General features: G+C 36.2%; 1 protein-coding gene across 5 annotated transcripts in view; it reads left to right on the top strand.

Moving 5' to 3' along the window:
- Nucleotides 1-13,221, top strand: part of SLCO1C1 (solute carrier organic anion transporter family member 1C1) — a 74,101-nt gene that overhangs the window by 36,586 nt on the left and 24,294 nt on the right. For 3 of the 5 annotated variants that reach the window (XM_040488743.1, XM_040488740.1, XM_040488741.1), the window contains 5 exons: nt 1,161-1,285; nt 4,628-4,774; nt 6,657-6,755; nt 8,746-8,991; nt 10,037-10,201. In XM_040488743.1, coding sequence (XP_040344677.1) covers nt 1,161-1,285; nt 4,628-4,774; nt 6,657-6,755; nt 8,746-8,991; nt 10,037-10,201 — 782 coding nt within the window. The remainder of the gene's footprint in view (nt 1-1,160; nt 1,286-4,627; nt 4,775-6,656; nt 6,756-8,745; nt 8,992-10,036; nt 10,202-13,221) is intronic. The other 2 variants (XM_040488744.1, XM_040488745.1) reach the window with 2 other exon arrangements.

Here is a 13,221-nt window from a genome sequence, read left to right as displayed (position 1 = left end):
GGAAACAGCCCAAGTGTCTGTTGACAGATGGATAAGGAATAAGTGCCATATGTTATTATTATATAATATTATATAATATATATGACATATATTTTTGGTGGAATATTTTTCAGTCATAAAGAATGAAATCTTGCCATTTACAATGACATGGATGGAGCTAGAGAATATTATGCTAAGTGAAATAACTCAAAGAAATACCACATGCTTTCATTCACATGGAATTTAAAAAGCAAAACAGATGAGCAAAAGAGGAGAGAGAGAGGCCAAGAAACAGACTCTTAACTATTGAGAACAAACTGATAGATACCAGAAAGGAGGTGGGTAGGGGAATGAGTTAAATAGGTGATTGGGATTAAGGAGTGCACTTGTCATGATAAGCATCAGGTATTGTATGGAAGTGTTGAGTCACTATATCGTATACCTGCAACTAATATTACACTAGATGTTAACTAACTTGAATTTTAAAAGTTTTTGTTAATTTTTTTATGTTTATTAATTTTTGAAAGAGAGAGCACAAGCAGGGGTGGGGCAGATAGAGAGGGGGACACAGAATCTGAAGCACGCTCCAGGCTCTGAGCTGTGAGCACAGAGCCCAACGCAGGGCTTGAACTCATGAACCACGAGATCATGACCTAAGCCAAAGTTGGACGCTCAACCGACTGAGCCTCTCAGGCGCCCCTGGAATTTAAAAAGTTAAAAAAAACCCACACATCATCATCAATTCTCTAGAATCAGCAATGCAGTTGTTCTACTAAATTTACAACTCTAAATATAGCATGCAATACCATAGTTTTTAAATTATTGCTTTTCCTCTGACTTGGAGATTGTCATGATTTTATCAAACATTGGATATTTTTTCACCAGGGGAATAGGTGATTTATAGTCATTATTTTTACATTAAAATGAACCCTTATGAATAATTATTACTTTTATTTTCTTTTACTACACTAACTGGTTGAGATATGGTGTAATACCTGTAAATGAGACTTTCTGGTTATCTCTTCAGGACATCTGCTGTTAAATGCTGCTTTGGTTTAGTGATTCAGACTCAAGGGTAGTGCAAACTCAAACAGGTTCCATAATAAGTCATGTAGTGTACATTTAATATTTTTAGTATGATGTTAAATGAGTCTGTAGTGAAAAAACATTCTTTTTTACAGGTACAGATATGAAAAGTATTCTCCTTTCTCTAATTCCACTCTGAGCATCTCTCCATGTCTCCTGGAGTCAGACAATCAATTACCTATCTCAATTATAGAAAAATCACAATCCAAAAGAAGTGATGGTAAGATGGTTTTGTTTACTTGACTAAGATAGCTTTTTATAAAGACTTTATATTGCTTTAGTATGGGCAAAAAATTTATGTGATGTTTTTCTCTTAAAAGCTTTACTACTTAAATTGAGATACTATAGTGCCATAAAAATTCCTAGAATATAAAGCAGTATATGATGAGATCTGAAGAAAATATGGAAAGAGCATTAATTGCTGGCGACTGGGAAAAGCTTCCCATGGTTCCAAATAAGGTGGGCCATGAATTAGGATAAAACTAGTTTAGCACATATTAATCTCAGTCCAGTGTTCAGATATGAAAGAAATATATTCTTCCCCAGATCTCAATTTAACTTCTGTGTTCAGCCCCTTTCCATCAGAATGGGATAAATTGAATCTCATTCATTTTGTCCCTAACCTTACCTTTTTCCCCAGGGGTTGCTTATATTCTAGGGAGCTTACATAATAGCAAAGAGGGAAGTTGTGGGAGGGGCCTCTTGGTGTTATTGGTCCCTTGTCAACTTAGGTATTTAAAATCCCTCTGGCCACAATATTTGGTCATACATGTCACTTTAGGGCCATCCCATGTCTACCTTTATGTCCTTTTTTAGCTCAGAAGCTCTTCCTGATGCAGATGTGACAGTCTTGGAAACTTGGGAATAATTGTTTTCCACACAACACAGGATGCAAGGAATTTTGTCAGGATGTCTAGAATTCCATATGGCTGATGCACATTGCATAGCAATGCTTTGTGTGAGCACCCTTGGGAACATGGAAATCATCTCTTATAAAGCTTTTGAGGAGCCAAAAGCAGGACGCTTAGCCACACTGTTCTACATATGTAGCCATCTTGTCTTTTGGGTTTTGCTACCTCCCTGGCTCTACCATGGTGGCCCAGGTTCTTCCTGCTAGGAAATCCACAGATCTCCCCTCAGGTGTTTGCTATGTCTCCGGGATGAGCTCAAATGCCCTGTCTCCACTGCCCTTGAGCATTGACATGCTCGACGCTTCCTCCTCACCACTCCCACCCCACTCCCTGCTCCTAGCCTACAGATTGCTGTATAGGCAGTGTGGAAGCTCCTCTTTTCTATACCTGCTAGTCATGCAAATCTTTTATCTATACCATAAAACCTTTTCTTTCCCCTAATATCATCATCAGTGCTTTCTTTTGAGATGTCTTTTTTCCTGAGCAATGAACTCCAGAGGTCTGGATGAAGGGAAGGGCCAGAGGATTAATAGAAATATGAGGCAGGGAGGTAGGGAAGATGTGAACATGTAACAAGTGTACCCTATCCTGCTGTATGAAAAGAAGAAGAAAAGCCCCCTGGAAGAAGAGAAGAGTGTGAAAGGAGGGTTTGGACTTTCACTTCCACATAATGTACAGTTATTGAAGATATTTTGTTTTTGACAGGAAAGATAGGATGTAGATGGCAATACAGCTAATCACGAAATATTTAAACCTTTAGTGTTAAGAAGAGAAACATAGCATCTAGAGGTGGGAATTAAAAATTTTTTAATGTGGGGCGCCTGGGTACCTCAGTCAGTTAAGCATCCAACTCTTGATCTCCGTTCAGGTCATGATCTCATGGTCATGGGATCGAGCCCCAGGTTAGGCTTTGCAGTGATAGCACGGAGCCTGCTTGGGATCCTCCCTCTCCATCCCCTTTCTCTCTCTCTCTCTCTCTAAATAATTAATAAATAAATAAATAAATAAACTTTAAAAATGTTTTTAATGTAGAGACAGGTTTTAGACAGGTATACAGCATAAGACCCACAATCTTTTTCTTTGCTTTAAATGAGGTCCTGCTCCCTTAAAGTCATAGATCTGTATAAACATCAGATATAGTGGACACAAAGTTTATCCTAAAAATTATAGTAGGGTGATAATAGGACTCTTGTCAAAAATGCTCCACCTACAACCCCCATTCCCACTACACTGGAGAGCTGAGATGTCCAAAAAAACTCTGCAACAGTGGAAATGTTCTATATCTATGCTGTCTAATACAGCAGCCACTAGCACATGTGACTGTTGACTTCTGTAATATAGCTAGTGTGACTGAGGACTGAATTTTTACTTTTATGTAACTTTAATTAATTTACTATTCAGTAGCCACATGTGTTGTGTAGTTACCATATTGGAAAACACAGATCTAAGCTATCTTCACCTGTCTACAATATTTCCCTACCCTCGTGTGATCTTGGGATCACACAAATGTCAGGGGTAGAATTGACATTAGAATCAATTTTTTGGAAAAGGAATTCCCATTATATTTTGGGGAGTGAAATGGAAATCTAGAAAAGATAAGTGAAAATGCGTGGTCACTTGGCTACATTTCTAGAAGAGGCAGAATTAGAAGGAACATGACTACACAATAGTCTTGTCTGTTACACAGTCTGATTCATCTACCCAAAAGGATTCATCCCAGTTCCAAATAACCTATATTTTACTTTCAAATTTTACTTAAAGGCTACTAATAAGTGTAAATAACTCCTACCTCATATGATTAGGAGAAAATAATTTAAAAATGCCTGCAAACCATTTAGCCCAGTGCCTGGCAGAAAGGGAGCACTCACAAGTGGTGATTGTCAGAGATAGATAACATTATCACTTTTATTAAAGTGATCAAATTCTTCAAAATATATTTCACTTGTGATGTGGGGGTAATTCTCCAGCTTTACATGATTATATCAAGACATGACTTCTATAAAAGCATTTTAAAATAGTTAGCTTTGAATGTCTAAGAATACTGCCAAAAGTATAGTTATACTACTAAATAGTTATACTACTAAAGTATATAGAGTTTTAAATTTTTGTGACTTTGTTTCCTAAACCTGATCCCTAAAAATGGCTATTCACTAACAAACGATTGTAATGCTGTCCAAAGTTGAAGTATCATCCATATAAAAATTTAAATTTCAGATAAAACTTGGTCAGCAATAAAATTACAAGGGATTTCTGTTGAAAAATAGAAAAGTTTAAAGATTAAGGCGAGAAATGCCTTTGTTCAAAATTTTGTGTTTTTTTCCCAGACAGGATAGTGAATGTTATTGGAGCATAGGAATTCAAAGTACACAGTATAAATATAAAATAAAAAGAGAAGAGAAAATAAGAAACAAGGCATCAGAAACAAGAAACAAAAGAGTCCTTTTATCAAAACCTCTGGGGGATTTATATTGCCTAAAATATTGAGGAGAAAATATTTTCCAGTCTTGCTTAGACTCCTATCAAATTAAGTCTGTTGAAAATTTCATTTTTACATCCTAATCCAATTTTAGGACAGCTTGTAGAAATGCAAAATAAGTATTTAACTTTGATACTGATCTAATTTCACTTCTCTTGTTTGCTTTCCTTTCAAGAATGTGAAATTGATGCCAGCTCTTCCATGTGGGTTTATGTTTTCCTGGGGAACCTTCTTCGTGGAATTGGGGAAACTCCTATTCAGCCTCTAGGCATTGCCTACCTTGATGATTTTGCCAGTGAAGACAATTCTGCTTTCTATATTGGTAATGCCTACCCCATTCATCTTCTTGGGAAGCAGCATATCTGGTTTTCTCAACTCTATTCCAAACTGAGTGGAATAGAGTGTGCAATAGAGTTTGATACTTCATATCCAGTTCCTATATTGAGGTTCACACATATCTGATGTCCACTCTGAGGATTTGGATGATAAAGAAACTTGCATTAGAAGGACATGTCACGTTAGGGAAAGAACATCAGATTAAAAGAAAATAACTATAAGATCAACTGCAATCATGTACGACTTTGTACAAGTATCTTCATGGACTTCATATTTCATAGGTTCTTTTTATTGGGTTAACTGTGACACTGAAACATTTAGGTATCATATATATATATATATATGTGTATATAGCTATGTGTGTGTGTGTGTATGTGTGTGTATATATATATATATATATATATGTATGTATGTGTGTATATATATATATATACACACATACATATGTATGTATATGTATATATTTGTCTCCAGAGCCCTAGAAATTGCTTTCCAAGATAAAAGCCCTGATTATTTCAAGCATCTTTTTTTTCTATGAGGGATAGCCTGAAAGGAATTCTGAGTTATCAGTAGCAGGTATGAATGGATAAAGAAAAACACAGAAAGTATGAGAGCAAGGCCTGACACGAACCCATGTCTGGAACAGGCCCCATTGGATAGACCAGCAGCTAAAATCACACACACACAAAACAAAATATAGCAAAAGCAAACTCCAAGTCCAGATACATCTAAGCGGTATTGACTGAGTGCCTCTTATGTCTTAGAAACTAATTTTTTCTCTATTTCACACACCAGTCTTGGTTTTTTTTTGGGTTCTGATCTTTGAGGGCCTGGCCTTCAAGGGACAGAAGGACAAGACTGAAATTCATTGGGAGGGGCTGTGGCTAGCTCCACAGTATAGTTCTTTGCTGGCCATGCACACAGAACTCCAGAGGGCTCTGATTACAGTCTGGCAGCCTGTAATTAAAAACAGGTTACCTGCTCTAATGGAAAATTCCAGCATAAATCAGAAACTAGAGTAGAAGTTGCTAGGCAATGACTCTGGAGACTAGAGGAAAGATTGCAAGCCAAGAGATGCAGGCATGTATCAAGGTGTCCCCTTCCTGCTCACTCTGTTCATCCTGTCTTCTCTTCTGAAAAGGTTCTGTAACTGCCATTTACTCCTCCTATCAATTTAAATTAATCGTCAGGGATATGCATGTATCAAGCTCTGTGGTGAAATGAAAGGCATATAGTAGATACTTTGCAAGGAAGAGTTATGTTTCTGGTAACCAGAAATTATGTCATTTATACAGTCTGCTCCACTTTCCTGGTACAGCTGCCTAGGCTGGTCATGGTTACTCCAGAGAGCACCTTCCTGCCCTCCCAGGTCTAGCTCCACTTGCTGGCTGCATCCAGGGATATGCATAGTTACTACTCTCACACAGACTCTCTGAACACATGAACTTCTTCACTAAGGTGGAAGAAATCAAGTTTAATGTCAAAATGACTCTTATGCTTAGCCAGCCACAAAAAAGTTTTGAAAGACTGTCAAAATAGTATAATTCTGATTTTTTATCAGTGGGGGAAATCTAATCCTAACGAGTAAAGTTTGCTCCATTTGGGGGAAGTTAACTTCTTCAGAGTCTTGGTGTCACGTCTTTACTAAGAAGTAATTAATGCCTTCCAAGTGTTCGTTCTTCTTCCAAAGCTGAGAAGAACTTATTTCCTGATTCAATAAGGTTGAAAAAATTGACAAATTAAGCACTCTTAAGTGAAGAGTTGATGAAATATTTTTAGCTACTCACTGGATTTCACTCATATTTCTTGTTTAAAAATGTATTAATTTACAAAAGCAGAGAAATGCCCCCCCCCTTTTTTTGGTGCAGGGTGTGTGCAGACGGTTGCAATTATAGGACCAATCTTTGGCTTCCTGCTAGGCTCATTATGTGCCAAACTGTATGTTGACATTGGCTTCGTAAACCTAGGTAAGGAAGTTTATTTTTGTTTATTTATTTATCTTAGTTACTGCAATTTTTTAAATGTAGATGGTGTAAAAAATATCAGAGTCCCTTTTTATAAAATGACAGGATTATAATCTTTCCTAGAATGAAAATAATCCACTGAAAATTTGTTGTTGATATAATCACCACATACATTAATAAATGAAATATGAAAAATAGGCAGTGATTAGAACCGGACGACCTATGGTTTGTTATTCAGATGTATCCTTTTTCACTTCTGGTTTGCCAGTTCAAACACATTCCAGCATAGTTAAGACTAAAAACTGTGGCTTCTCATTGGCTCTTGTTGGTTCAGGTGTATCAACATGACAGTCACATCGATTGATCATGTATTTTGTAGACTTACCAGGAAGACCGAGAATTGAAAGTCTTTCGGCAACCAAAATTCATTCTTTACAAATCATTTTCAGGTGGAAGCATATTAGAGTGGGACTACCTTACCCCCTGAGAGAGTAGTTATGGAGGGAATAAATGTCAGAACTCATCTTTCCATAAGTATTAATTTGTTTCTTTCCTTATGAGATGTACCTCCTAGAAATGGGCATTACTTTTCTTTATTTTTTTAAAACTTTTTAAATGTTCATTTACTTGTGAGAGAGAGATTGAGACAGAGTACAAGTGGGGGAGGGGCAGAGAGAGAGGAAGACACAGAATCCGAAGCAGGCTCCAGGCTCTGAGTTGTCAGCACAGAGCCTGACATGGGGCTTGAACCCACGGACTGCAAGATCATGACCTGAGCCAAAGTCAGATGCTTACCTGATTGAGCCACCCAGGCACGCTTATTTTTCTTTCTTTTTAAAGAAGTTCAAGAAATCAGTTAAAACCAAGAAAATAAATTGCATTTTTAAAAATTCTGAAATTGCTTTTTGAAATCATTGTCTGTTAAAATTAAATGCAAAACTCTTGCACTAATTTTCCTTTTTTTATCAAATAAACTTCAAGATGAATTCCACAATTTTTATTTATTCATTCACTTACTCATTAACCTTAGTAGTTTTATATCTATCTTAGGTGCTGTTCTACCACAAAATAGTGAACAAGATAGTAGATGAATTCCTTGAGTTCGTTAAAATCCTGTCATGGAAATTGGTACAGATAAGAAAGCATAGGTGTGATGAGTGGTACAGAGGGAAATTGTTCAGGGGAAGCAATGAAGATGCAGAGAACTAGTGTGAATGTTTTACCAAGTATGGTGTAGTGTCAATTGAGCCTAGTTGTCAAAGGACATGTGTTTATTTTGTTGTTCTCATAGGGCACAGTGGAGGTAGACCAGTTATATGCTTTATGGGTTCTTCATATGGAAAAGAAAAAACACTTGATTTCATTCATCAATACTTAGCTTCTAGTCAAATAAAAAATGGTGTCAAAAATAAAGTTTTTATAATGATTAAGATATTGACATTTTATTTACATATACAATTCTTGCTTCAGACCTTGAATAGCTCTGAAGTATTATTAACCATCATTTAATAAATAACATTCTGAGTGGTTTAGACCAGATTTTGACCAGAAGGTGTAGGATTTAGCTCTTTTTTTTTTTAAGTAAGATCTTAGACATTCAATTTGTGAACCAGGTGAAAGTGGTGCTGATGTGGGGTGGCTGGCAGATTTTGAGCCCTCAGAATTCTCCCTCACATGTTTCTTTCCTCCTGCCATGGGCCCAAGCATTCTTATGCAGAACCTCAGGGCAGAGTAGAGACCACTCTTGCAGTATTTAGAATCTATATTTCAAATCTAAGGAACAAAAGAAGAAAAGCATCATGTCCCAGAAACACCTTGTTCCCTTCAAAAAGCAAGGTGATGATAATGTTCAGACTAGAACGTTATCCTGCATGAATTATTAGGTATTTTATGATGTGATAGAGCTAACACTAGGATTTCTTTTTTAAAGAGGCTGATTTCAACACACCAGCTTTGCTGTACATGCTATTTAGCTATCCTCTCTCTCTTTCAGATCACATAACCATTACTCCCAAGGATCCTCAGTGGGTAGGTGCCTGGTGGCTGGGTTATCTAATAGCAGGAATTGTAAGTCTTCTTGCAGCTGTGCCTTTCTGGTGTTTACCAAAGAGTCTACCTAGACCCCGAAGTAGAGAGGATTCCAATTCTTCCTCTGAGAAATCCAAGTTTATTATGGATGATCGCACAGACTACCAAACACCCCATGGAGAAAAGTCAAAAATAATGGAAATGGCAAGAGGTGAGCCAGATTCTGCTTGATTTTGAAGCCTTTTCAGTTTTCCATTGACACTCTATATGGGATCTATATATAATATCCCTCTCTCCCCATAATTTGTTCAGAAAAATTGAGAAACTGTCCAGGAAGCAGAATTGAAGATTACAAAGTCAGCTTTATTACTGGAGAGTGGATTAAAGAACATGACCCAAAGTTTTGGTAATATTCCTTGTTGACATTCCCACCCTTATACTGCTTCAGGTTAAACCTTGCAGTTGCCCCCATCTGGGTTTGCTGCTTCACATCAGTCCGGGTGGACAGAAGAGAGTGAATCTTCAGAGCTTGTGGCTTTTTAACAGATGAGATTCAGCCATTTGACAAACATGTGTCAGTGCACGTTTCCCCCCCAGTGATCAAGGGAATGAGTGTGGTGTGGAGCAAAAGGCTAGACATGTTAGAATGAATTCCTTCCACATGGAAAAGGGTGGCTGGCCATGAGGAAGATTGGTTCTTCTCAGTTGGGCCCAGCAAGCAATATTTACATTTATGGAAAATCTTCACATTTCAAACTATGTGGCTGCATAATAGGAAGAAGGGGGAATGCCAAAGCTCATTTCTTACACTAAAGTTCATTGAATTAAGTGGAGGTAACTTGCATATTTCTTTCTCTGTGACCATGACCCAAGTTTGAAGAATAGGGACCAGAAAACTGAAGTTCTTAATGTCCTGCCAATGACTTTCAGCTCTGGAGTGAAGGAGTATTCTCGTCCCTCTTTCCTTTTACCCATATCAGTTAGAGGAATCTATTCCTATCTGACTTATATCTCTAACTGTAATCTAAACTATATGCCTGTAGAAGTGAGTGCCTATGTCTCGATGTGAACCTGACAGATCTCAGTCTTGACTTGAGCCAGTGTTTACAACCCATAGTGTGTGTGTGCCCCACACTGTACGTGTTCCTGATCGCTGTGACAGTGGGGCTCGGCCGTCTATGCCCTGCTGCCAAGGCTGTGTCTTCTGCCAGGTGTTACACTGACTTTAATTTCTCCATGTTACTTTTGTCTTACAGATTTTCTTCCATCACTAAAGAATATTTTTGGAAATCCACTGTACTTGTTATATTTGTGTGCGAGCACTGTTCAGTTCAACTCTTTGTTTGGAATGGTAACCTATAAACCCAAGTACATTGAGCAACAGTATGGGCAGTCAGCCTCCAAGGCCAACTTCGTTATTGGTATGCTCACTTGTCCTTCATGCTTGCCAGTAGGTACTGTCAGCTGCATCTTTGTTAACCGTTAGCAATTTTAGAGAACACTGTTCTCATATTTAGACTGAAAGTGATTTATGGCATTTTAGATACAAAGTTAAAAAGGTGAGTGAATAAAAATTTAGCAGAATGGAAAAAGATCCAGTGGGGAAAAAATATTTAGATAGTCTGTGGTATAACCTTTTAGCAAGAATTATTCACAACTGTAGATGAGTGACCTTGAGAATATTATATAAACCAAACATGCATTTTATTAGGAGGTTGTGATACTGGATATGTGTCTTTCAAGTATAGCCAAAACTTCATAACAGTGGCCACTTTACCTGAACAGTTTCTAGGACTTTAAAAAGTGAGTATTCAGACAGTTTAAAAGGTACTCATTGCAAAACAAAGTTTGTATTTGCTCAGAGTTAAAGGACTATTCTGAGTCCTGGCATTCAGCTTATTTAAAAGGGCCGTGTTTTAGTACAGCAGGTCAGTCAAGAATAAGAAAGCTATTCAGAGGCAAAGAAAAGCATGAAGAAATGAATGAAGAAGAAACAATCTACAAATACAAGAAGGTCCTGCTCCAAGTAATTGTGGATACTTTTAAAACCTAGATTAGCTCCTTTAGCCTATGAAGATGTTACTTAATGCTACTGTTTCAGGGCATAAATATATTTTATTCCATTGGATATATTCCTTTATGGTAGGAGACTCTAAAAATTTAAAAACATTTCTTCTTCATAAATATTTCAGGAATTGTTCTATGTATCTATCTCTGAAAGAGAGCTCTGAGCTCATTTCAGAATATGTAATTGTCCTGTAACCATCCTGGATAATTTAATCCAGATGCTAATTTAATTGACTCTGTTTAGACTATTCTGTTAAATTATAAATATTAAAGCTATGCCAGTGAACTTTTGCTTTCAACATGAATTGGTTTGAATTAAGTTAATCGTATTATTTAATTGTTGATCTGAGGAAACAGTTTAGGTTTTTTTGCCCCCCTCCATGTCAATCAGTGCTTTATACTGACTTTAAAAAGAAGAGAAATGAAAGTTTAAGAGACATTCTTTTTATTTGATTTTTAAAATTTCCTTTATGTTTGTTGAGATATAACATACAAGCGACATTTAACACTGTAGCCCCTAAATGGGTAGTGTAGCTGGATAAATGTTTATATGTAAATCTATATGGTAACCATAAACTAGAACATGTAGCCCATTTCAGAACCCCAGAAGCTCCCTCAAACCTCCTTTTACTGAGTACTCTTTCCTAAAGCTTATAAGTATTCTGAACTCTGCCATCATAGATCAGTCTTACCTGTTTTTGAACTTTATTTAAATGTAATAGTATGTTACGCACTGTTTTGTATCTAGCTTATTTCGACTGAAATGAAATCTATGAGATTCATGTTGTGTATACCTGTTTGATCTTTTTCATTGCTGTGTCATATCCTATCACATGAATATACCACAGTTTATTCATTTTATGGTTGGTGGGCATTTGGGTCTTTTTTTTTTTTTTTTTTTTTTTTTTGCTGTTGACAATTAAAAATAACACTGCATGCCTATATATATTTTGGTGGGTGTATACATATGTTTTTCTTGGTTGTATCTTGGAGCAGAATTGTTGGGTCATGTTTAGATCTAGTAAATATAACCAAAACATTTCAGTAGGGTTGTGCAGATTTATAGTCATGCTAGTAGTGTAAGAGTGTTCCAGTCACTCCACATCCGTATCACACTTAGTATTGTCAGTCTTTGTCATTTTAATCATTTTTATACAGTGTGGTGATATCTTATTGTAGTTTATTTGCATTTCACCAATAACTAATGATGTTGAGCACTTTTTCTGGAGGCTTGTTGGTCATTTCAACATTCTCTTTTGTTAATTATGTTCAAATTGTCTATTTTTCTTGAGCTGTCAGTTTTTTTCTTATAGACTTAGAGGGGTGGGTACTTTTTTTCTGATATAGGTTCACGAATTGTGATACAAGTTATTGAATATATGTATTATAAATATTTTCTCACAGACTTCAGTTCTTCTTTTCACTCTCCTAATGATGAGCTTCTTACTTTTAGTTAAGTCTACTTTCCAGTCTTTTTCTTTCTCATTAGTGCTATATGTTTTCATGAAAATGCCTTGTTAATATTTCTACTAGTAGCCTGTTTTTTGTTTGTTTGTTTGTTTGTTTTTTTGTTTTGGTTTTTTTGTATAATGTGAAAAAGAAGGTCAAGGTTGATATATCAAATGGAAAATCTATCTTTCCCCCATGAGTTGTAATGAAGTGACACATCTTTAAGTGTATGTTTGTTTATTATTATTCAACATGTGCATAGCAGAGTTTGAGGGTATTTGATTTTGCTGTCAGTGGAATCATAAATACATTTTTATTTCAACTTAAAAACATTTCATAAGGGAAAATTAAGAGCATTTTTTTTGAGAAATGTGTTTATAATAGAAAACAAAATTATACACAATCTACTGGGTAGGTAATAAATACTTTTTGCTTATAAAATTATTTTTGTGAAAAACTAGCACAGATGAAAGAACTTGAAATTTTGAGAGATTCAATGGCCTGCCTAACTGCATACATACATTATGATGTAGCCAGGAATAGAATTATTTCCCCTGAGTTTCTGAGTTATATTTCCTCTCTGGACATAATTATTTTTGGAAAACTGACCAAAAAAATCTAATAATTCTATTTTAAATTCTGGGTGACTTATTTCTTTTAACCATAACCCTTCTCTGTACACTCAGATGGTCTCTGAGATCCAAACTCATCATCAGAATGTTTTGATTCATCTATCAAAGTTTGCCTAAAATTCTGATTCCTCATAGTTTCTAGCACATCATGTCTTCAGCTAATTCAAGTACTTTTGTGAGAAATAAGTAATAGTGTCTAATGATTCTTTTTTTAATATATGAAATTTATTGTCAAATTGGTTTCCATACAACACCCAGTGCTCATCCCAAAAGGTGCCCTCCTCAATACCCAT

The sequence above is a fragment of the Herpailurus yagouaroundi genome, unplaced genomic scaffold (assembly GCF_014898765.1).
Source record: "Herpailurus yagouaroundi ecotype Mexico unplaced genomic scaffold, PumYag 166, whole genome shotgun sequence".
Lineage (NCBI taxonomy): Eukaryota > Metazoa > Chordata > Mammalia > Carnivora > Felidae > Herpailurus > Herpailurus yagouaroundi.
The sequence above is the reverse complement of the archived record's forward strand: the minus strand, read 5'-3'. Positions and strand labels throughout refer to the sequence as shown.